At 38.4% G+C, this 26,717-nt stretch overlaps 1 protein-coding gene across 1 annotated transcript in view; it reads left to right on the forward strand.

Moving 5' to 3' along the window:
• The first annotated feature begins 7,786 nt into the window (after nucleotides 1-7,786).
• LOC122125156 (uncharacterized protein C2orf78-like) overlaps nucleotides 7,787-26,717 on the forward strand; it is a 31,296-nt gene continuing 12,365 nt past the window's right edge. Inside the window, 1 exon segment of the mRNA XM_042699723.1 lies at nucleotides 7,787-7,992. Coding sequence (XP_042555657.1) covers nucleotides 7,787-7,992 — 206 coding nt within the window.

Genomic DNA, 26,717 nt, shown 5'->3' on the forward strand with positions numbered 1-26,717 from the left:
CCAGAAAAGAAAATGATGATGATGATGATGATAACAGAATTCTAATAGTGACTATTTTCTTACGTTGAAGATGATTTTTCTCATGACTGAACATGGAGCGAGGTTTTCAGAATAAATATGAAAATGCACAAAACTTTTTAAAAGACTTTTTGGTGCTTCTGTTTTTACTATATTAATTAAAATATCTAGCTAGAACAATTAATATCTTTAAATTATAGCAATAGGAATAGATATAATAATAGGATTTTTTTACTTTTGGTGATTTGCTGTCCTTCATACCATTTTGAATTTTGCTTCTTGGCTCTAATTTTTTCTTTTTTGCATTTGTGATAGGTTACCCAAACTGGTCATAATGTCATGAAAAGAGTGATTCTTTAACCTCAGTATCCCACATGCTAGAAATACAGAAGTGTTATGCTTCCTACCCATTTTAAAAAATACTAGTCTACATCAATTATGACTACTTATATGGCATGACTCTTGATGCCAAAAAAATCCCAAAGAAGATAAGTTATCTAACTCCTAGGATCAAAGGTCAGACAATAACTAATCATTCCCAATAAACATTAGAAATTTCAATTAAAAGTACTACTTATACTATTAAAATTATGAGATACTTAGAATAATTACCAAAGATGTAACTATGTTGAAACAGACTTTACAACTTCAGGGAGAGGGGGGAGGAGCTGGGGAGGAAAGGGAGAATCGGATGAAAACAAAGGAGGAGGTAACAATGCTCAATAGGAAATGTACTCATTACCTTACTCATGTAACTGTAACCCCTCTGTGCAGTATTTTTTATAATAAAACATATTAAAAAGAAATATGCAAGATGTATTTGCTGAAAACTATAAAGATTTGTTGAAAGAAATCAAAGCAACAGTCAAGTAAATGAAGAGTTATGTATGTTCAAGGAGAGGACTCACCATTGTCAACTGAAGCAGGATGAGAGAAGAGAGACATGTCAAGGAGAGATAGGAGATAGGGATGGTATACCTTTAAGTGGAGAAACCAAATTGACTTGAATTGCATGCAAAAATGTCCTAGGTGTGGTACCTTATATTCCAAGCTACTTGGAATTCTAGCCACATGAGAAGTTGAGGTTGAAGATAACAAGTGTGCTGCCAGCTTTCTCAACTGACACACTGTATCAAAAATAGTTCTTAGCTAGTGCCAGTGGTTAATGCCTGTAATCCTGGCTACTCATGGGGATGAGTGGTGAACGTAACAGCTCAAAGACATCCTGGTCAAGAAAGTCCTTAGGATCCTTATCTACAGTTAATCACGAAAGGCAGAAGTAGAACTGTGCTTGAAGTGGTACAATACTAGCCTTGAGCAAAAATAAACCTAGGTAAAATGCTCAGGCCCTTAGTGCAAGTCCTCAAATAGGGACACACATCACACACACACACACACACAATTCAAAACCAACTTCACTTCTGTGCTAGATTTTGGCTAAAATGAAGGAGAAATGTCCATTTGCTTAATATTGCACACATGATAACATCGCTTTATTTACTGGTAAATATACTAAACGAGATTATTTGATATTATCCAAATTATCTTTTAATATCTTTGTATATTTAATTATATATCATGTGCTTACATTTTTGTCTACCTTTTCAGAACTGACTTTGTATCAGTCACGTATATCCCTTTTGCTATTCATGACTATTTGCATGTATGTTATGTCACTGATGAATATGTAGAAGCTCAGTAAGTTTCACAGTTTTTTTGCAAAAAGCATTTTTTGAGAACATAACTCTGTGGCAGGCATTGTGACTTCAGGTCAGAAGGACCTGAAGACGTCTGACTTAACTTACTTTCTTGTCTCTGTTTTAAAAGAGCTGTAAAACATGGCCTGCAACTTACACAACGTGGCAAAACAAAAAGAACGATGAAAACAGGATCACTGTTTTCTCATGAACAACATCCACTGCCTCATAAAAAATTCTGTCTCCTGATATTGGTACATGGTTCACCTGCTCACCCTTTGTAACATGGTGCTCATAACAATAGGAAGTACTCAAACCAATCAGGCTGACCTCTGACCCTAAGTTTCCTAATTCCTGAAATAATCTAAAAACTGCTCTAAGGATATCTGAAATCTAAAATGGTTCCATGCTAGGACATGGTTAGGAGTAAATACAAGTGCAGACTAAGGGAAAGACAGAGAAGCAAAGGAGAAGCCTGTTTCTACCCAGAAAACAACACAGGAACCACTTGCTGTCCTCTGTTGCACAGAAGTTCATCAGAATACCAAATGGATTTGACTTATAAACTGATCATAGATATGTCAATGATTGTTGGTACATAGCCAGCTTCAAATATACTGCTCCTCAAGTAAAGTGGAGTTGGTCAATCTCATTCATTTTTTTTACCACCCTCTTGTTTCTGGCAGACAATTTCCAACATCCATCTCTACTTGGAACTGCAAACTCACCACAGCTCTCTGTTCCTGTGGTGAGTGATGCCACTTCTCTAGCAGGACATGTCTACAACTTCTCCAGAGCCTCAACTCCAGCCTTCACTTCAACATGGCCACTACCATCAACCTCTGGCATCTCTTTCCAGCCACTCACGGGTACTGCCTATCTTTACCAACATTCTAGCACACCCATGCTGACAGGAGTTACTGGCCAGAACCACATCTGCACTTCAGCTTCCTCCTGTCCCAGTACTTTTGAAAGGAAGTACACAGGACACACTAAAAAGAAGTCATCTGAACTTAGAGACTTCACCGTGACTCTCAACCAGGGCACAGCAGTCCCTTCAATGGCTGTGACACCACGATATGTGGATGCCAATGCCATAGTCCCTCTGTATCCATCACTGTCTGCCAGCCTGGTCCATGGGACATTATCTCAGATTCCACATCAAGAGAGTAGCATATTACTTCCCTACCAACAAGGAAACCAGGTTTACTACTATAATCAAAACACTATGGGCCCTCTGTTGTTTGGAGAGCCTGGTCCCTGCCTGCAATCATATGGCTCTGTGTCCTACACAGGGAGTGGGTTCTTTGCTCCTCAGCCTGAAATAGTGATGACACTCCAAGAGGTCCAGCCCACAGATGTCCCACCACCAGTCTCCACTTCTGGAATCCACTACTCTGTGTCTGCTCAACCTAACACAGAAACCAATTTCCAAGGTAAGCACAGACAGCAAAAAGGAATAGGATTAGCACCATACAAAGAAGGGGCCAATCTGCATCTGAGTAGTGGAGAGCTCACAAATATAGTTTTAAATATGGCGCCTCTACCACCTCACTCACAAAGTGATCTCTATTTTTAGGCATAAGCTAGAGAGGGCTGAGAGTATGGCTCAAATGGTGGAGCACTAATTTCACTTCAAACCTCAGTACTGGCATTAATTTCATTGGATAATTAAATAAATACATAAGAATTTATGTAAAAGTGTGAAGGACAGCTGTTCTGCCCTTAGATGTCACCAAAAGCACACTCAGTGAGGCCATGCTGTTCAATGTCCTTCAAATCCACTCCCTCTAATTAATCCCCTTCTTTATCTAGTTCTTTGCATTTGTTCCTTGCATTTCTTCCTTCTCAAAGGAAACAGGTCAGAAGATGTATATTTTGTGTATTTTGTAGGCAGGAAGTCTGCTCATGCTTGTGGCCTAGCTACTGACTGAGGAGACTGAGATCTGAGGATTGAATTCCAAAGACATTTTGAAAAGTCTTTCAACATCTTATTTTCAGTTCACAAACAAATGCACCTAGACACCTAAATAAAGTAATAATGCAGTAGCCCTAAGTCAAGCAGCCAAAGAAGAAAGGCTGAGTTAAAGCTCCACAAGCAATTTGTATATATGTGTGCATGCACACACACACACACACACACACACACACACACACACACACACACACACACACACGTGCGCACACATACACAGAGAAATGCACACAAACACACTAAAGGTTTCCTCCCCCAAGTCCCATTCTCTCAATTCAGGGTTAGAATCAACACATATTTGAGTAACAAGTATAAACATATGAGGCTTTCTAAAGTAGTTTTTGCTGTTGTTCATGGGTTTCACGACAGAGTCAAGAACATAGTAAGCAATCACTCTATCTCTGATCTAACATGAAGTCCAAATCATTTCTTTTTTTTTTTTTTTGTCGGTCATTTGGCTTGAACTCTAGGCCTGGGCGCTGTCCCTCAGCTCTTTAGCTCAAGGCAAGTGCTCTACCACTTGAGCCACAGTGCCACTTCCAGTTTTCTGGTGGTTTATTGCAGATAAGAGTCTCATGGACTTTTCTGCCCGGGCTGGCATTGAACTGCAATCCTCTGATATCAGCCTCCTGAGTAGCTAGGATTACAGGTGTGAACAACTGGTGCTGGGTTTCATTTCCTATTTTTAAAGCTTCTTTCATTTTTTTATTTCACTTACAACAAACCTATAAAGGAAAAAGAAAAGAAATGATGTCATCTAATTAGCACATTTTATATGGTTATTATATATCTTCTGACGTAGAGTCCTGTCCATGATCCTTAACACTGGATCCTAGAAACACCTTGTCCAGTGATGAAAAATGCCATTAAATTATTGGTGTGTGAATGGAACACCTACCAGGAACAGATTAGAAACATCCCTGAAAATGCACACTTCCCTAAAATTGCAGCGCCCAAGTAAAAAATTTTGTCAACCAGAAATTCCAGAGAGCTCCAAGGCCTACAAGCATAAATGCTGAAGTAATTGAGAAAACCATGTGTCACCTGACCTTGGAGACATTTCAATAAGAGATATATTATTAAACTCTTCTAATATCATGGCTGTGCTTCCAGCAAAGCCATACATAAACACAGATTAAACATTCAAATGAAATTCAGAACAAACTTTCAAAGCCTCTTGTTGCCATCCAAAAATAATAGAAAGCCAGGATGCCCCATTACTCTCTTTAGAAATTCCTAACATTTAGCAGCTGCAGGTCAACAGTAACTAAGTAGAGACAAGGGAGAAGTCTACACATGATAGGACCAATTTGGAAATTTTTTGTCTTGAGGAAAAATGGAATTGACTGTAACAATGGGTGGGCTTAACACAGTGCTGAGATGGTGAAAGACATTCATTTTAACCAGACTTTCAATTCATTCACAGATCTCAAACAATCCAATGTTTCTACTACAACCGATATCAAAGATACAGAAACTATCGATGAGATTCTCCTGCAGGAAAACTCTATGGTCACTAAGCATTCCACTGGTCAAGTCCAAAGGAACAAGCATGAAGCCTTGGAAAGTGTGGATAGAACTCCTGAGGTCAAAGTCGAATGCCAGCCCCCAGAGCTCCTGCTGAAGGAAGAGGTGACTGTGTGCACCATCCCATCCAGTGAGCAGGCTTCCGGGAACACAGACAAGCATTCTGACAGCAAATCTCCAAAAGCTGCATCCAGCAAGGTCAGCAAAACTAAGAGCCATGCACAGAAAGAGACCAAAAGGATCAGGGAGAACCACCCCAAGAAATGTGATGAAACCAAGCAGCCAGGGAACAAAATCAAAAAAGAAGAAAAGACAAGCATTCCCAAGACCAAGCACAAGAGAAGTCACCCTGAGCTTAGCCAAGAGACCTTCAAAAGGCCTCGAACCAACCTAGGCGTGCAGATGTGGGAGTCGGTGCAGGTTTTCCATGCACTAGGGAAGAAAAATGAGAAGAAAAAGGAGCTGCCTTCTCCCAAGGCCTTGAGAAATGCCAGCAGCACACAAGAAACCAAGTCCACTCCAGCTGTGAAATGCTGGCTGGATATTCCCCATGAGGGCAAAGGCCCTAAAATTACTCAAGTCAAGAAAAGGGATAGGAGTGAAAGCCAGTGTCCATCACCAACCCAGGATGAGCTGCCTCCACCTGGGAAGGTCAAGCTGGTTCCTTTGCCTTTTCTAGCCCCGGAGAAGCCTCAAGCTCGACCTGTTTCTCGCAGGCCACAGTCTCTGGCCTCCCGGAGACCCACTGTACCTTACCGTGCTCTCCCTTGTTCTAACACAGCTCAGCCTACTCCAGTCAGCCGATCTCAACCAGCTACTGCCAACACATGCTTCATAGGTTCCACCAAAATATCGCAGCCAACTACAGACAAAACAATCAAACAGGGATTGACCACCACTCCCCAGCCTAGTGTGTATCAATCTACCATTGCTAGGCCTAAACCCTACGAAACATCATCTTCCACTTCTGTGCAGCAGAAACCTGTGTCAACTTCTGGGACCAAGTTCCAGTCACCACCTAAACCTCAAAGCCAGTATCTACTCCAAGACTTCAGCCGCCAACCAATTCCATGGAGGAAACCTGATATTCCTGGGCCAGTAGTATCAAATCCCATCACCAAGGAGCAGAGGCCAGAGCGTGAAGCCATGAAAAGGCGGGCCCAGAAAGAGCGTGAAATTGCTGCCCAATACACTGCTTTGGGGAAACTGCAGTTTTTTGCTCAGAGGCAAAGAGATATGGAAGTTTCTCAATATTACGGCTATGTAATGTAAGAGCTGCTGCGATTGTGGGATCCATATTGAATACCAGCTATTTTCCCGTATATATTTATATTCAAAGATATAAACACTGATATAGACTTATGATATATAGATATATTGATATACATAGTTTTTGATAGAATAAAATTATTTTAATGTACTTAAACTCAATAAAATTGAACAATTAAATGTAATGGAATTGAGTATAAGATTAATGAAGACGCCATTTGAGTTCTTTGATATTTCCAAAGTTTTGCTTGATTTTGGGTAGAGGTTGGAATCAAAGGTTGCATTGGAAAGAAGAAACTGAATTGTGTGGGTCACAGGGGAGGGTAAGGAAAAGGTTTAAGCACAGCAGAACTAACACAGTCCACGAGTAGGAAGGAAAAAGAGATTATATAGGCTCTTAGAAGAAACATGGATCAACAATGTGATAGAAGACATAAATTATGAGGTTGGTTTCAAAAATACAACTTAAAATATGTTAACAAGTGGCAGAAGAAGGGTCTAGAAAAACCACAGAAATGTAGACCTTTATGTCATATAACCAGTTAGAAGGGAAAAATCCACTTTGAAGCTAGGCTGTCAGGGTTCTTGCTTGTAATTCTAGCTACTCAAGAGAATGAGATATGAAGATGGAGATTCTAAGGAAGCAATGCAGACAAGTCACACTCTCTTGCAAATTGAGCAGCAAAGGGCAGAGAGGGGAGCTCAGGCTTATGTGGTAATGCAGTAGTACTGAATGAAAAAGCTAACTGAAAATACATCGGCCCTAAGTTGTATTGCCAGTAGTGGCACACAACACATACACATACACTCACACAAAAATATCAGTACAACTCCAACAGTCATGAGTTATCGAAGATTAGAAGAGGGAAAGGCAAATACATCATATGGGAGAATATACCACAGAAGAGCCAAGGGCTCCTTGTTATCCTGGGTACATTGGCTAGCCTGGGGCCTAGCCAAGTGAATTGCAGAAGCATAAAGCCCACCCAGAATATGGCCTCACCATTTATGACCATGTATTTATTCAATCCCCATGGACAAGGCAGGAAGATGTGCTCCTTCAATTAACCACCAAACACACAAGGCCAGTATCACTGTTCCACTTGATCAGTGAGGTTCAGCAATGGGCTGGGATCACGTTAAATGCAAAAGTCAAGGCCTCCAATGGAGGCCTGAGACTCTGAATTCCTGAGATTTCAAGCACTCTGGGGCTTCCAACCTGGCTTCCCTACTGAAATTCTGGTTGTTATGGGCGGACAAGATCAAATATATGAATAGATTAAATACTAAATGAGGGGCCATGTCCTACACTTCTCATTCTTGCAGGTGCTGCTTTCCTACACCATTTCCAACAAAGGAAGTAGACCAGCAATCTCTTCTTCTGGAGTCCACTCCAGGAGAATCCCAGGGAGACAGGCATTTGCACATGCACAGTCACTGCACTCAAGCTGCAGGGGCCTATGTTCGACTCTGTGCCCACAAGCGGCAGAGCTGGAGAGAGACTGGGTGATGGGGACTGAGATAGGACAGGAAAAGAGAATAGAGTAGGACAAGGACATAGTATGGAGGATCTTTGTGGGAAAATTACTAAGCTGTGTTTAAAAACATTTCTTGAGCTAGATGCTCTTGGCTCATGTATATAATTCTAGCTATCCCCAGTGTCTGAGGCCTGAGAATTGCTTTTCAAAGGCAGCCTGTGTAGGAATTGTTGGAGTTGGTGCTATGGCTCCTGTGGTAGAGCGCTAGCTTTGAGCTGAAGAGCCTAGGCCTAGAGTTCAAGATCCACGATCAACAACAACAACAAAAAGAACAAAAAAACAAAGCTTCTAAAATCTTACTGGCCAAAAACCAAAATAAAACAAAACAAACAAACGTTGGTTGTAAACATTGAGGGTGATTTCAGCTAGGGCTAACTTGTGAGGAAGCTAGCACCTCTCTACAGGAGCTAATTCCTTCTTACTTGCTCCTATTTTATTTTTCATTATCTCTTCCTATTTCTTTTAATTTCACTTTAACTGGTTTTTCTTTCTTTCTAGTCCTCTCCTTCTTCCTTTTCTTTAGTCTGTTGATCCTTAATTGTCTGGGACTTAAGACAGTATTTGTTTCCATTTTGACTCTATGTGGCTCATCCTGTTATCTTTTTTGGTTTGAAATGATTTATCTCTAACAATAGATTTGCTCTAGAGCTACAACTATATATAATCTCCTTTCCTGAACCACAATACTCCTCCTCAAACAAAAGCAAAGGAGTATTTAGGTAGAAAAGCTATGTATGATTTTAAACCTCTAATTTAAATTCTATGCAATTATAGAGCTCTGGGTTTTCTTTTTTTTACCCTAAAATGTGTTCTGTTGTGGTTTTAGATTTGCTTTTGTTTCCAAATGGGCAGAACCATAGAAACACAAGGAAAATGGCAAGTCAAAGAACCTCAACTCCCACACAAAATAACCAGGCAAGGGAACTGTAAATGAAAGATCTAGAAGCTAATTCTAAAAAATGCTTTGAAAAAAAATGCTGATAAATATTTTGTCTGGAAAGATAAAGTCTGCACAAGACTATGTGTGAGTGTGATAAGACCAACCAAAAGTTACTACAGGAATTCATGGAATCCACAAACAGAAAGCTAAATCAATTCCAAAAGAAGCAAAGCGAGTTCAATGAAAAAAATAGTCACTCAGCTAAAGGATATGAGTGAAGACACAGAAAATAAAATCAAGGAAGTAAAGAAGTCCATAAAAACCTAAAACAAATTATTAATAAGAGATTAAAGCCATCAGAAATGATCAATTACAAGGCAGGGAAATAAAATCCAAACTAGAAAGTTTTGACCGCAGATTGTGACAACAGATAGAGAAGACAGTCTCTGGAGTCAAAGATTAGACATTAGAGAAAAAGAACATATAATTACTCAAAACAAATACAATAAACAAGAAATGTCCTGTGTCAGGAGTTTCAGCGCTCAATCAGATGACCTAATTTGAAAATAATTGATATTGAGAAAGGTCAAGTAAAGGACGCTAAAGAAATAGGAACTAGCTGAGAAGTTAGCAAACATCCAAAAGGATAGGCCCATTCAGATACAAGAAAACTTTAGAACCCCAAATAAGCCAAACTAGAAAAGAACTGCCACATCCTAATCCACAGGATCACTAGAGACCAAGGAAAGGATCCTTAAAGCTGTCAGGGAAAAAAAGATAATTGGAAAACCAATCAGAATAACTACAGATTTCTCAGCTGAGAACATGAAAGCAAGGAGAACCTACCATGATGTATGCCATACCTTAAAGGAAAACAACTACCAACAAAGAATAATGTACCCAATAAAGGTCACTTTCATAACCAAAGGACAAATAAAAACCTTCATATCAAGGAAAATGAAAAAAAAAAAATCTCCACTAAATCAGTATTATAGAAAGTAGTTAAAGAATTACTACATATACAAAACCAACAAGAACACAAAACTGGTGTGGAAGTGGCCCCTTAACAGAGATCCATATACATTTATTAAGAAATGAAGAGGCACAGCCCAAAACAGTTCCATGAACTACCAAACACTTCTCAGTCTTAACTATATTAATTGGCTTTAACTCTCCAATTAAATTCCCTGCATTCTGTCACAATGTCACAAATGAGTAAAATCAAAGCTCAACACCAAAATCCACCACAGAAAATTATCTAACTCATCAAACATGAACAATACGTTGTTGAATGACCAGTGGCTCATTCAAGAGATCAGAACAGGGGCTGGGAAGGTGGCTCAGTGGTAGAGCGCTTGCCTTACACGCATGAGGCCCTGGGTTCGATTCCTCAGCACCACATAAGCAGAAAAAGCCGAAAGTGGTGCTGTGGCTCAAGCAGAAGAGCTCTAGCCTTGAGCTGAAGAGCTGAGGGACAGCACCCAGGCCCAGAGTTCAGGCCCACGACCTGAACAAAAATAAATAAATGAATAAATAAATAACAATTAAAAAAAAAAAAGAGATCAGAACAGAACCTCAAACATTTATGGAATTTAACAAAAATGAACACACAAAATATCAGCTCCTCTGGGACACAGAAAAGGCAGTACTCAGAGGAAAACTTATAGCTCTGAATGCCTACATCAACAAATTGGAGAAATTTCAAATTAACAAGATAATGAGGTGCCTTAAGCCCTTTGAAAAAGTTGAACAAGCCAACCCCCAAATCAGGACACAGAACAAATAAAATTAGATCAGAATTAGAGACCATAGGAAAAAAATGAACAACACAAAGAGTTGGTTCTTTATAAAAATGAACAAAATTGGCAATCCCTTAGCAAATCTGGCCAAAAAAATGAAAACACATCCAAAAACATAAAATTAAAGATGAGAACAGGAACATCATGACAGAAACAAGCAAGATCCTGAACTCCTTTTGTAACAGCCCCACAAAAAATAAAATACCTGGGAATTAACTTAAGAAGTGAAAGAATTTTATGATGAAAAATTTTAAAACCTGAAAATGGAAATTAAAGCAGAACTAAGGAAGTGGAAAAACCTCCCATGCTCCTGGATTGGGAGGATTAACATCATGAAAATGGCAATACAGCCAAAGCTATCTACAAATTTAATGTGATACCCATCAATATCCCAATTTCAATCTTCAATGAAATAGAAGAAGCAAACCAAAAATTCATATGGAACAATAAAAGACCCGAATAGCAAAAACAATCCTTAGCAGAAAGAACAGTGCTGGAGGAATATCAATACCAAATTTCACACTCTACTACAAAGCCATAGTAATCAAAACAGCTTGGTACGGGCACAAGAACAGACCTGAGGACCAGTGGAATAGAATTGAAGGCCCAGAAATGAACCCATAGACCTACAGAGACCTAATCTTTGATAAGGGTGCAAAAAAAAAAAAAAAAAATGGAAGAAAGACAGCCTCTTTGGTAAATGGTGCTGGCAAAATTGGTTTAACAGCTGTAGAAAAGTCAAGATAGATCCTTATATATCTCCCTGCACCTTAATCAACAGAATATGGATCAAAGACCTCGATGTCAAAGCAGACATCCTAAAATATTACAGGAAGGAATAGGAGAAACTCTAGGGCTCATTGCCACAGGCCGAAATTTTCTTATTATAGACCCAGAAACACAACAAATCCAAGAAAGGTAGGACAAATGGAATTGCATGAAATGCAGAGCTTCTGCATGGCAAAGGATATAGCTGGCATGATCAATGGAAAACCCATGAACTGGGAGAAGATCTTCATCATCTATACTTAGAACTAAAAAAGTTAATGCATAATAACAAATCTTCAAAGAAATGACCACCCTATTAATAAATGAGCTAAAGACAAAGAGAGACTTCCTGAAGAGGAAATAAGAATGGCCAATACACACATAAAGAAATGCTTGTCTAGCCATAAAAGAAATGCAAATCAAAACAACATTGAGATTCCACCTCACTCCACTTTAGAATGGCTACAATCAAGAAATCTAATAACAACAGATGCTGGAGGGGATGTGGCCAAAAGGGAACACTACTGCATTGTTGGTGGGAGTGTAAATTTTTCCAACCACTCTGGAAAGCAGTATGGATGTTCCTCAAAAGACTACACATGGAGTTCCCCTAGGACCTAGCAATCCCACTTTTGGGCATTTACTTCAACAATCACAAACAAGGCCATACTAAAGCTACCAGCACAACTATGTTTATTGCAGCATTATTTACCAAAGCTATGAAACCAACCCAGATGCCCCTCATTATATGTGCGTGTGTGTGTGTGTGTGTGTGTGTGTATATATATATATATATATATATATATATATACATATATATATATATATATACATATATATATATGTAACATATAATGGAATTTTATGCCTTCATCAGAAAGAATGATACCGCCCCATTTGTTAGAAAATGGAAAGACTTGGAAGCAATTATATTAAGTGAAGTAAGCCAGACCCAAAGAAACATAGGTCCCATGGTTTCCCTTATTTGCAATAACCAGTATACATCTAGGATAATCTTACCAGACAAGAAGAAATGGTCAAAAGCTATGTATATATGACCATATAAGATGATGCTAAGTGAAACGAACCCCAAGATAGGGACAGAAGAAGTTGTTTTTTTCTTTATCACTGTTGTTTTTAATGTACTATGTGATTTCTTTTGTTTCTTTTGTAAGTTCTTCCACCATGGTATAACCCCTGTCCTCACTGTATTTGATTTTGATGCCCTACATCTTGTATATACGTTTTTCTAATTTGGGGAGGGAAGGGAAATAACAAAATGCTGAAAATGGGTTATAGTTTGACCCATCGTAACAATGAGACATGCAAGACACTATTTTGAAAATGAACTTTACGAGTTCAGCAGGGGGATGGGTGGGGGGAAATGGAGGAGTTGGATAGGTAGGGAGGGAAGGGTAGTAGGGGAAAAACAAAGGAGGGAGTAACAATGCTCCATAGGAAATATACTCATTACCCATGTAACTGTAACCCCACTGTATTGTATCTTTCCAATAAAAAAAAAATTTAAAAAATCAGATACTCTCATCAAATAGGATTCATTCCAGGGATGTAAAGCTTGCCAATTAATGGTAACTTGACACAACAACAGGAGCAAAGATAAAAACCACAGATTCAGAAAAATCATTTGACAGGATTCAACACCTGTAGGAGAACCTAGGAATCAATGGACATTCCTCAATATAATAAAGGCTGCACGTGACAAACTGACAGCCAGAATTATATTCAATGGTGAAAAGTTAAAACCATTTCCATTAAAATCAGGAATAAGAAAAGGATGCCCACTCTCTCTACTCCTGTTCAATATAGTACTGGAATTCCTAGTTAAAGCAATAAGGGAGAGACAAACATATAGGGGATGCAAGTAGGGGAAAAAGAAGTAAAACTCACCCTCTATGCAGATAACATCATCCTGTATATGAAGAACCCCATAATACCTCTCCCTAGTTACTTGAGTTGATCCAAAATTTTGGCAAAATAGCAGGGTCTAAAATTAACCCACAAAAATCAGTAGCTTTTCTTTATGTGAACAATGAGAAGAGCAAGGCTGAAATGAGGAAAAGAACTTAACTATATTGCCCTAAAAATAATCCAAACAACCTAGGAATTTACCAAAGATGAAAAGGATCTCTATGATGGAAACTTTAAAACCTGAAAAAAAATTAAAGTGAACTTAAGAAAGTGGAAAAACCTCCCATGCTCATGGATTGGAAGGATTAACAAAGTGAAAACAGCAATATGGCCCAAATCTATCTTCAAATTCAATGCAATATCTATCAAAATTCCAACATTCTTCAATGATAAAGAAGAAGCATTCCAAAATTTATATGGAATAATAGAATACCCCTAATAGCAAAAACAATCCTCAGCAGGAAGAACATCCTGGAGAAATATCAACAGCAAACTTCAAACTCCATTAAAAAGCTATAGTAATAAAAACAGCTTGGTACAGGCACAGGAATAGGCCTGAGAATCAATGGAATAGAATAGAACACCCAGAAATGAACCCACAGACATATAGCCACCTAATATTTGATCAGAGAGTCAAAAATACAGCATGAAAGAACAACAAATGGTGCTGGCAGAATTGGCTATACACATGCAGAAAAGTAAGTTAGATCCTTATATATCACCCTGCACCAGAGTCAATTTCAAATGGATCAATGTAAGACCAGGGACTCTGAAAATATTATAAGAAGGGATAAGGAAAACTCTAAGGCTCCTTGGCATAGGTCAAAACTTCCTAAGATTCAGAATCACAACAAATCAAAGGAACACTATATAAATGGGATTGCATTAAACTGAAGTTTCTGCGTGACAAAGGACATAGCTAGCAAGATAAATAGAAAACCCACAGAACGGGAGAAGAATACCTCTACTAGGTATGCATCAAACAAGGTCTTCATTTCAGAAATATATTCAGAGCTCCAAAATTAAACCTCTCCAAAACAAATCCTCAACAAAACAACAACCCAATTCACAAATGGGCCAAAGACTAAAAAAGAGACTTCTCAGAAGAAGAAATAAGAGTGGCCAAGACACACAGGAAGAGAGGTCTCTGGTCCACTCTGAAAATATTACAGGATGGAATAGGAGAAACCCTAGGTCTCCTTGGCGCAGGCCGAAATTTTCTGAATAGAGACCAGGAAACACAACAAATCAAAGAAAGGTTGGACAAATGGGATTGCATGAAGTTGCAGAGCTTCTGCATGGCAAAGGACATAGCTAGCAAGATCAATAGAAAGCCCACGGATTGGGAGAAGATCTTCACTAGCCATACAACAGACAAGGGTCTCATATCTAAAATATACTTGGAACTCAAAAAATTAAATCCCCCAACAACAAATCCTCAAAGAAACAAAAGCCCAATAAATAAGTGGGCTAAAGACTTAAAGAGAAGCTTCTCTGAAGAAGAAAGAAGGATGGCCAATAGACACATGAAGAAATGCTCAACCTCCCTAGCCATAAAAGAAATGCAAATCAAAACAACATTGAGATACCACCTCACCCCAGTTAGAATGGCAAAAATCAAGAACTCTAACAACAACAGATGCTGGAGGGGTTGTGGACAGAAGGGAACCTTACTTCATTGTTGGTGGTAATGTAAACTTGTTCAACCACTTTGGAAAGCAGTATGGAGGTTCCTCAAAAGACTTCACATAGAGCTCCCCTATGACCCAGCAATCCCACTTTTGGGCATTTACCCAAACGTTTACAAACAAGACCACACTAAAGCTACCAGCACAACTATGTTTATTGCAGCATTATTTACCATAGCTAAGATATGGAACCAACCCAGATGCCCCTCAGGAGATGAATGGATCAAGAAAATGTGGTATATATACACAATGGAATTCTATGCCTCCATCAGAAAGAATGACATTGCCCCATTTGTTAGGAAATGGAAAGACTTGGAAAAAATTATATTAAGTGAAGTAAGCCAGGCCCAAAGAAACATAGGTCCTATGGTTTCCTTTATTTGCAATATCTAGTATATGTATGAGTCAAGCAGAAAAGGTCAGATAATGTGATGTTAGGAAAATGAACTCTTAGATATGTATTCTAATGTTTTTTTCTTCCATGCATTTGTTTCTAACGCATTTATAAGATTATCTCTTTGTTGCTTTGTATGTCCCTCCCCCACAGTATAACCCCTGCTTTCACTATATTTGATGTCAGTATAACTTGTGGAGGAGATGGGGAAAAACAAGTCATTTAAGGATACAGGTGGACTTGTTGCAACAATGAGAAGTACAAGTTGTCATGTCCAAAACGAGCTTTACAACGTTGGTGGGGGGGAGGGGGAGAATTGGGGGGGGAGGCTGGGAAGGGATGTGAAGGGTAAACAAAGGAGGAGGCTGCAATGCTTGATAAGAAATGTACGCATTATCCTGCCCATGTAATTGTAACCCCTCTGTACAGTATGTTCACAAAAAAAAATAATTTTTTTTTAAAAAAGAGATGTCTCTGGTCATATAAGAAATGCAAATCAAAACAACATTGAAATTCCATTTCACCCCAATTAGAATGGCCCTTCTCAAAAGAACTAACAATAACAGATGCTGGTGGGGTTGTGGCTAAAAGGGAATGCTACTAACTGTTGCTGGGAATGTGAACTGGTACAACCACTCTGGAAAGCAGTTCGGAAGTTCCTCAAAAGCTAAACATAGAGCTTCCCTATGACCAAACAATCCCATTCCTAGGAATCTATTCAATTGACCACAAACCAGACTACATTCAAGCTACCAAAGACCCATTGTAATAATGGTACAATAATGGTACAAGACACTATATTGAAAATGAACTTTACAAATGAACTTTCTCTTCTAAGTATACTGAATTATTAGAATCTTATTACAAAATAATGCTAGATTATATTGACTTCGCTCAGAAAAAAAACACTAATGAAAACATCCACCATTCTCTGATCCCCTCACTTGTCTGTGCTCCACCAGTGTGCATTCTTTATTTTGCTCCCTAATTTTGCCTGACCTTGCACCCAGGCATAGCAGACAGAGCATGCAATTCCACAAAGGCCATTTCTAAGGGGAAAGAAGTTACAAATTTGGACTGGTTTCACTTGTAGTAGAAGGGAGCAAATACCATCAGTACATATGACATATGAATGAACCAGAGAATGGGTGTCTGCGTGGCTCAAGGGACCAGGGGTAGCAGAGTATAGGCAAAAGAATTGAGTCCAAAGTCAAGAAGAAGGAAAGTCTGCAGTTACTTGGGTCTTCTAACTCTCTGGTGTTTGCTTCTAAGGAGTTGAAGGCATTTTCAAGGCATGAGGGCACTGAAAAGACCTCTGATTCTGAAAGCTAATAGGAAGAAACATTCATGAATGTGAGAACACAAAACCTAGGTTTCTCCAAGAAAAAGCTTCCTTCAGTGAAGAGGGAAAATTGAAGACCAGAAGAGATATGCAAGTCTAAGCTAGCCCAGTCCAAGCCAGCCTAAGAAAGAGGGTTCAAAGAGAAGAAACTAAGAGAGAAGGGCCTTGTACTGCAAGCTGCCCTCCATGAACTTCACCCTGCCCTTCAGCCAAGTAATGACGACCTCTTTAATTCTCTGTTTGGTGTTTCAAAGTTCTAATAAGTTGAATAATGGGTCAAGAAAATTGTTTGAGAACATCTATAAGTTTGCAGCATCAATGTCTCTTTCCTTCTTTTCTACCCAATCCCATTTTCTGTTGGAGAAATAGATCCTGTGATTGGCAAATTCATACCTTGAAATTGTCCTGCTGACTTTAGGACAGCATTCTCCCACCAAATCCTGGTTGTCTGCACATAAACTACAATCATCCCAAGAGACCAGTGGTCACTGAGCAGTGTCCAGTGAGCTTCTTACTACACACACATTTTTTTTTTTGGGTCCGGTCGTGGGGCCTGAACTCTGGGCCTGGGCGCTGTCCCTCAGCTCTTCAGCTCAAGGCTAGCGTTCTACCACTTGAGCCACAGCGCCACTTCCGGCTTTTTTCTTTTTGCTTATGTGGTGCTGAGGAATCGAACCCAGGGCCTCAGGCATGCAAGGCAAGTGCTCTACCACTGAGCCACCTTCCCAGCTCCTACACACACATTTTTTTAGCTTTATCTACTCACACATCTTCTAGTGAAATCTCTTCTTCCCTCTGTCTCCAATTGATATTGCTTTTTTGCACCATGTCAGATAAGGAAGAAAGTTTTGAAGATTTCTCTTCCAATCTCCTCACCCCAAATTTAATAGTAGAATGGAAACAACTTTGCACAATTGGGGATTCTGAAAATAGAAATTTGGAGCCTGACTTTCAGTATTGGCTGAGATATTTACATATATGAACTAGGTATGCAAATATCTGATATTTATATCAACAGATTTATCAGGTTAACTCCCTGACATAAATCTGTTGACTCATCTGCTACATGAGGATAATGGACTTCCCATTCTCTGATCGCTTTCTTTTGAAATTCTGAGTCTTAAAGGGTATGGATGTATAGAGAATGAAGCCATTGTCTTCTTCACAGTTTCACTTTAAACTACATTAACTGTGAACAAAATCTAGATAGTGTAGAAAATTATATACTAAGATGTTTCATTATTAAGAGTCTCTTTCCACTGAAATTTCCAGATTAGTATTTCAAATTTAGGGCTCTTCAAGAAGTAGTATTCACATGTTTTGGGGTTTGCTGTCTAAATTAGGTGAAAAGAAAAACGGAGAAAAGAAAGATGACAGTAGTCAGGTCTTCTAGAAGAGGAATTTGGGGGACTGTTAGGCAAAAGCACAGTTCAGAAGGAACCAAAGGAGTAAAGAAAAGGTAAAGATGAAGGCGGAGAAAATAGTGAGGAAACAAAGAATTGAAGAGCAGAGAGATATTCTCAAGAAGAGAGAGGTGGTTTAGAATGGAAGTTCTAAATATTTAAGTTTGGAACCAAAAATTTTTAAATGAACACAAAAGCATAGAGTGCAATCTACTCAAAGCAGGGAAGAATGAAGTTAGTTTTAGCAAAAGCTTAGATTAATGGTCTAGAAATAAATATAAAATGAAAACAGGGTATCATTAAAAGTAGTTTCAGAGAAGTCACGCTTGACTGGTTGTTTGCTTTCAGTTGACTAAATACAAATAAGGCTTGATAGTTTCTTTTTTTAGGTATTACTAGAATTTGAACCTAGGGCATGCCCAAGTTCAAATTAGTCTGTCATCCCTTTGTATTTTAGATTTATTTATTTATTTATTTATTTGCAGTTGGGGGGGGGGGGGTGGTTTGAAGTCAAGGCCTAAGATCTGTCCCTGAGCAGTTTTGCTCAAGGCTAGTGCTCTACCACTTTAAGCCACAGCTCTGCTTCCTGTTTCTGGTGGTGAATTGGAGATAAAAGTCTTACAGACTCTCCTGACTGGGCTGGCTTTGAACTGTGATCCTCAGATCTCAGCCTCCTGAATAGCTAGGATTATAGGAGTGAGCCATGAGCACCCAGTTCAGTTAATTTTTTAAGTAAGATTTTGAATTTTTGCTCAGGCCAACCCTGAACCATGATCCTGTTATCTATGCCTTCCTTCAATCAGGTCCACAAGCATGACCACTACACAAGCTTTAGTTTGTAGAGATGAGTTGTCACTAATATTTTGCCTGGAATGCCCCTAACTCATAATTCAGCTCTCTGCTTCCCCAATAGCTAGGATTACAATGGTGAGGCATTGAGCTCCATCTTCACAGTTTTGAATATGACCATTTTAGAAGTATATTTTAGAAATGACTCTTCATGAAAGACAGCCTCTTCAACAAATGTTGCTCTCAAAAGTAGATATCCACATACAAATAATCTGAATGTAGATTGTTATCTATCACTGTGCACAAGCATCAACTAAAAATGGATTAAAGATTCAATGTAAGACCTGGAACCGTGAAACTAGTACAGGAAATAGCAGGGGAAACATTAGGGTTCCTGGGAACAGGTAGAACCTTTCTGAGTAAAGATAGACTTAATAAATGGGCTGCATCAAACTGAAATGTTTCTGCATGGTAAAAGACATAACCAAGAATCTAAAAAGTCATTCTACAGAATGAGAGAAGATTTTGCCAGCTACACATCAGACAATGAGTTAATATTCAGAACATAAAAAGAACTTAAAATTTTAAACCCTCCCAACTCTCAAAACCAATTTAATAAAGAGGCTAATGAGCTAAAGACATTCTTCTCAGAAGAAGAAATAAAAATGGTCAATAGACACATGAAGAAATGTTCAACATCTCTGGCCATAAAGAAAATGCAAACCAAAATAACATTGACATTCCACCTCAACACAGTAAGAATAATGTCCATTATCAAGAAAAAAATACAATAACAAGTAGTAGTGAGGGTATGGCCAAAAAGAATCCAAAAATACACTACACTACTGATGGAAATGTAAACCTGTTCAACCACGCTGGAATGCAGTATCTAGGTTCCTCAACAAAGTAAATATAGAACCACCTTGTGATCCAGCAATTTTATTTCTGGGCATTTACCTAAAAGATTACAAACCAGGATAGAGAAAAGCCACCAGGATAACCATGTTTATTACAACACTATTTATGATAGCTGAGCAATGGAATCAACACAAATGTCCCTCAATGAATGAGAAAATGTGAGATACGCATACACCGCACATGGGCGCACACACGCACGCGCACACACACACACACACACACACACACACACACACACACACACACACCACACACCACACACACACACACACACACACACACACACACACACAATTGTACTCATCCATTAGAAAAAAAGATATTGTACTAAATGTAAAGAAATGGAAAGACTTGGAAAACATATTAAGTGATGTCAGGCCCAAAGAGATAAAGATCTATGTTTTCCCTTATGTGTGGAAGCAAGATTTAGCTTACAAGGCCATAAGTAAATGTATTGGGTGGTAAACAAGTATATACATCTGTATTAATTGAAATATGGCAAAGGGATATCTCTAATAGTGCAGTTCCTTAGCCAGAATCAAAGTTCAGCAAAATAAAACACCAGGAAGTGGGTACTCAAAAAGGGTGGGGTAGGAGCAGGGGAAAGGAGTAGATGAGTGAAGAGAAGAGAGGGGAAATGCAGACAAAACTCCAATGTGTATCCTATAAAATTAAGAAGAGTGAAGGAAGGGATGTGGAGGGAAGGGATGGGTGGGAGAGTTGAAATGGATGACATTGATCAAGATATATTGTAGTCATAAATTGCTTTGTTACATGGCAACTCCTTTGTAGAATTAAAGATTATTACTTAAAAAACTAAACCAAAAAAAGAAGAAATGAATTTTCCCATGAAGATACTAAGGAAAGGGGTTTTGCACAGAGCTAAGTAACAACATTTTTAACATTCTATTTCATTCTATTTTTAATATACAGGGATATTTTTTCAGGAAGTATCTACATTTTATCAGAAGTAGGTGTCAAGAAAAAGCTGCTTTTTGTCTTTCCAATGATTTTCTGGCTAAATTTCTACATTTATTGAAGTCACTAACCTTATTTTCAAACAAGAATTAACAAGATTTGTATTTCTATGAATAAAATGAAAAAGCTAACGTCCACGTCTGTACTTCCATATTCATCCCTCACCAATTCTTGAAGTCTATTGGGGGGTTATATTTTTAATTTGGGGGGGGGCTGGTCATACAGCATAGTGTCAGAGTTCATACTTAGTATATACAAGGCCAAAATTGAATCTCTAGCATAGGTAATAGTAATACTCCTACTAATTATTATTGTTACTATAATTGTTATTACTATTTTTATTGCATTATGATAATCATTATTTTGAAACATTTAGGGCAATATTTTCCTATGTTAAAGATTATAAGCTTGTTTTTGAGGATAAATATGACAAATTTCATAATCTTACTAAAATCTGTTGCTTCTTTTGTTTATATCTTAATCAAAATAACTAGCTAATAGAATTAATCTCTATCACTTGATATGCAATATTCAGAGAAACATGAATAAGCACAATCAAGGTATTCCTTTATTACTATGCTGTGCACTGGACCCTTTTAAATTTTTTAATTTAATAAAATTTTGTGTACTTTGGGAGTTTTGTTTTTATACATGTTGTCCAAGCTGGCCACAAATATCTAAACTCCAGTGATTCTCATACTTCAGCATCCCAAGTGCTGGGAGAAGAGATGCACCATTATTTTTTTCGTGTGTGTGTGTGTGTGTGTGTGTGTGTGTGTGTGTGTGTTCACCATGAGGGGGCTTGAATTGAACTCAGGCCTGGGCAATATCCCTGATCTCTTGTTCAGGGTAGCTCTCTACCCTGAAGTGGAACCACAACTCCACTTCCAGCTTGGGTGATTAATTGGAGGTAAGATTCCCATGGACTTTCCTGCCCTTGCTGGCTACTGAGATCCTGGGAGCTCAGCCTTCTGGGTAGCTCGGATTATAGATATAACCACCAATACCTGGCTTAGATGTCCACATTTTAATTGCAATATTGGTGCACATAAATTGTGGCTGCTTAAAAATTAATGTGCACTGCATTTTGCTGAGATTTTTTAAAAAGCATAATTTTTATAGTTTTCTTGTCCCTAGGAAATAGATAGAAATTCATTCAAAACCTGCCCTAATCATGTGGCACATGTATGTAATCTCAGCTATTAAGATGGCTGAGATAGGAGAATTATACATTTGGTGACAGATTGGGCAACTTCCTGAGAATCTGTCTCAAAAGTCATTTATCAAGCTGGGAAGGTGGCTCAGCGGTAAGTGCTTGCCTTGCATGCACGAGGCCCTGGGTTCAATCCCTCAGCACCACGTAAGCAGAAAAAGCCGAAGTGGCACTTTGGCTCAAGTGGTAGAGTGTTAGCCTTGAGCTGAAGAGCTGAGACAGTGCCCAGGCCCAGAGTTCAGGCCCTACAACCAACAACAACAAAAAAAAAAAGTCGTTTATCTTTTTTTAAAAAAAAAGTGTTGTAAAAGTGATGTAGAGAGGCATTCCAGTTACATAATTAGATAATGAGTATGTTTATTTTTGAACAGTGTTACCCCTTCTCTTGCTTTCTCCCACTTTTTGCCTTCTGACTATGCACGCAAGTTGTACGATTCATTTTCACCATAGTGTCTAGTGAGTATCACTGATGCATTTGTTTACACTTTGTCCCACCATTTATGTGCTCCCTCCTTACCCTCCCCAAACAGAGAAACTTACATATAAGACAAAAGATACAGAAAACCAAACAATGATAAAGTGAAAAAACCCTCTTGTTTCCAATTTTTAGAGGTCATCTTGACAAATACCATTTTATATGATCATATGCACTTAATTACTGAGCCTTTGTGATCCTCTTCTAAGAATATCATCCTTTGGTCTCACTGTGTGAATGTCTGGAGTCCTGTAAACTTTATCATTTCCAGGTGTATTTTTTTGTCTTGTACCATCCTTTGTGTTTTACTTTCTATGCATCAGACAAGGGCCTCATATCTACAATATACTTAGACCTCAAAAATTAATCCCTTCAAACCTTACTGCATTGTTGGTGGGAGTGTAAACTTGCTCAACCATTTTGGAAAACAGTATGGCAGTTCCTCAAAAGACTCCACATAGAGCTCCCCTATGACCCAACAATCCCACTTTTGGGCATTTACCCAAATGATCACAAACTAGACCACACTAAAGCTACCAGCACAACTATGTTTATTGCAGCATTATTTACCATAGCTAAGATATGGAACCAACCCAGATGCCCCTCAGTAGATGAATGGATCAAGAAAATGTGGTATATACATACAATGGAATTCCATGCCTCCATCAGAAAGAATGGCATTGCCCCATTTATTAGGAAATGGAAAGACTTGGAAAAAATTATATTAAGTGAAGTAAGCTAGGCCCAAAGAAACATAGGTCCCATGGTTTCCTTTATTTGCAATAACTAGTATATGTCTGAGTCAAGCAGAAAAGGTCAGATAAGTTGATGAACCCCAAGATAAGTATTCAGATGTTCTTTTGGGTTTTTTTCCTTTTATGCAATTGTTTCTATCACATTTATAAGATGATTTCTATGTTGCGGCTTTGTATGTCCCTCCCCCACAGTATAACCCATGCTTTCACTGTTTTTGATGCTGGTATAATTTGTGGAGGGGAAGGGGAAAAAAACAAATCGTTTAACTAGGGATACAGGTGGACCCATTGCAACAATGAGATGTACAAGTCCTTATGTCAAAAAACGAACTTGGGGGGTGGGGGGTGGGGGGAGGATTAGGTGAGGGGAGGAGAGGAGTATAGAAAGGGATGGGAAGGGGAAACAACGAGGAAGCAACAATGCTTGATAAGAAATGTATCATTATCTTGCCCATGTAATTGTAACTCCTCTGTACGGTATTCTCACAATAAAAAAATTATCCCTTCAACAATAAACCCTCTAAAATTAAAAAAAAAACCTGAAAGATACAACAATCTAATTAATAAATGGGCTAAAGACTTAAAGAGAGACTTCTCAGAAGAAGTAAGACGGGCCAATAGACGCATGAAGAAATATTTAACATCTCTGCAATAAAAGAAATGCAATCAAAGCAATATTAAGATTCTATCTCACCCCTGTTAGAATGCTATTATCAAAAAAACTAACAATAACAGATGCTGGTGGGGATGTGCCAAAAAGGGAATACTAGTACATTGTTGTTGTGAATGTAAACTGGGTCAACCACTATGGAAAGCAGTATAGAGGTTCCTCAAAAGACAAAACATAGAGCTTCCCTATGACCTAGCAATTTCATTTCTAAGCATTTATCCAATGGAATCAAACAAGGTCACACAAAAGCAACCAGCACAAGCATGTTGATGGCATCCTTGTTAATCACAGCCAAGATATGAAATCAACCCAGATGTTTCTCAATGGATGAATGGATCAAGAAAATGTCATGTATATACATAATGGAATTCTGCACTTCCATCAGAAAGAATGATACTGTCCCATTCACAGGTAATGGAAAACTTGGAAAAAAGTATATTAAGCAAAGTAAGCCAGACCCAAAGAAAGTTGCATGGATTCCTTTATTTGTTGTAACTAGACTGTGCCTGTCTCACTGTTTTTTTAAATTCCAATGACTTATTTGTATTCTGTATTTTGTATTAGTATTTCCCAAACCTAACTATATACTGTTCAATTTGCATAATATTGCATGAATACAGAACTTCATTTATTAGTAAATTTACTACACTTTCATGACTCATACATAAGCAAATTGTAATTAATACCTTTAACATTTTTTAGTTCTGTATGATAGTTTTGGGGGTTCTTTTTCAGTAATGGAGGACTGAACTCGGGAACTGTGTGCTGTCCCTGAGCTCTTTTGCTCAAGGCTAGTGCTCTACTACTTTGAGCCACAGTGCCTACATCTGGTTTTTTAGTGTTTTGTTGTTTTGGTTTGGTTTTTTGTTTTTGGTTTGGTTTTGTCAGTCCTGGGGCTTGAACTCAGGGCCTAGGCACTGAGCTTCTTGTTCAAGGCCAGCACTCTACCACTTGATCCACAGTACCACTTCTGGCTTTTTCTGGGTATATGGTACTAAGGAATTAAAGCCACAGCTTCATGCAAGCTAGACAAGCACTCTCCCACTAATCCACACTCCCAGCATTTTGAGTGGTTTTGAGATAAGAGTCTCAAAGAGACTTTTCTACCCAGATTGAGTTTGAACTCTGATCCTCAGATCTCAACCTTCTAAGTAGCTAGGATTACAAGCATGAACCACCAATGCCTGGCTATATGATAGTTTTTATTTTTGTTTAATATGGTAGAATTTGCTATATCTTCTCATGCATAAATCACTTACAACATGACATTTGGATGACTTATAATTTATTATTACTATTATTGTTATTATTATTATACTTTAATAACCAGAAGTTCAGGGAGTTTACAATTTTCCTTCCAAAAAGACTTCTTGAAAAACTAATACTCAGGTAGTCATTGTGACTTCATGTCAGAAGTCACACAAGAAGGTTAACAATATCCCTTTCTATAGCAACTGATCTTTGTTATAAGTGCATTCTGAACATTGTTTTATTAAGTGCACGTTAAGTGCTAATTTTGGGCTCAATGAAGTAGATAATGCTGATTTTTATAATATTACATGTCTGATTACAAAATTTATTAGCAAATGTACTATATTTAAAAACAGGACACACCCAAATTTTCATTTATATCTTTTATTACCTTTATAATACTTAGTATATTAGTGATGAGTAACTAGAAGGTCAGAAAGCTCACATTTTTCTTCCAAAAAGCATTTAAGAAACTCTCAGTGGGTGTTGGTGGCTCATGCCTGTAAACTTAGCTACTCAGGAGGCTGAGATATAAGGATCAAGGTTCAAAGCCAGCCCAAGTAGAAAAGTCCTTGAGAGTCTTATCTCCAATTAGCCACCAGAATACCAAAAGTGGTGCTGTGGCTCAAGTGGTAGAGAGCTCGCCTCGATCTGAAGAGCTCAGGAACAGCTCCCAGGCCCAGAGTTCAAGAATCACGACTGACAAAAAAAGAAAAAAAGAAAGGGGGTGGAGAGGGGAGGAGAGGGAAAGGGAGAGAGAGGGAAAGAGAGGAAAAGAAAAGAAAGAGAAGAGAAGAGAAGAAAAGAAACTAACTCTCAGGAAGGTATTGTGACTTTTGATCCAAATCCTGAAAAGGATATCTTTAGCATCTTGTCTGTGTTTTAAGTGAAGTCTATGAAATGGCATGTGACTTACACAAAGTGACATAATAATAGTAACAATGAAAACAGCAACATTGTTTTCCTTTGAACAACATCAAGTGGCTTCTATGAAAAGTCCAGTTTCTTCCAGTTCTGGTGTTTTCTCAGACCATAGAGTTCTGTAAAGGGAATCAGGCCTAGTAACTTGGTACTGATGCTAAGGTGATACAAGTAATTGAACCAATCAGGAAGACATGTGACCCTCAGTTTCCTCACTCACAAAATGGTGATGTGACAAGTTCTCTAAAAATATCTGAGTCCTAAATATTTCCATGCTAGAACATAGTTATGAGTTTGTACAAGTACAGAGTCAGGGGAAGATAGAGCAGGAAAGGAGCAGCCTGCTTCCAGCCAAGGCAACAACATAGGAACCAGACGACTCAGTGTCCTCAGTTGCCCAGCTTGAAAAAGTTCATCAGAAGAATACCAAGTGGCTCCAACACTTATAACCCTTCTAAACTGATGGTTGGTATGTTTGTGGTTATTGGTAATAGAAGATTCCTGATCACAGGCAACATCT

Source organism: Dipodomys spectabilis, unplaced genomic scaffold (assembly GCF_019054845.1).
Source record: "Dipodomys spectabilis isolate Male_0828 unplaced genomic scaffold, ASM1905484v1 ptg000262l, whole genome shotgun sequence".
NCBI classification, from domain to species: Eukaryota; Metazoa; Chordata; class Mammalia; order Rodentia; family Heteromyidae; genus Dipodomys; species Dipodomys spectabilis.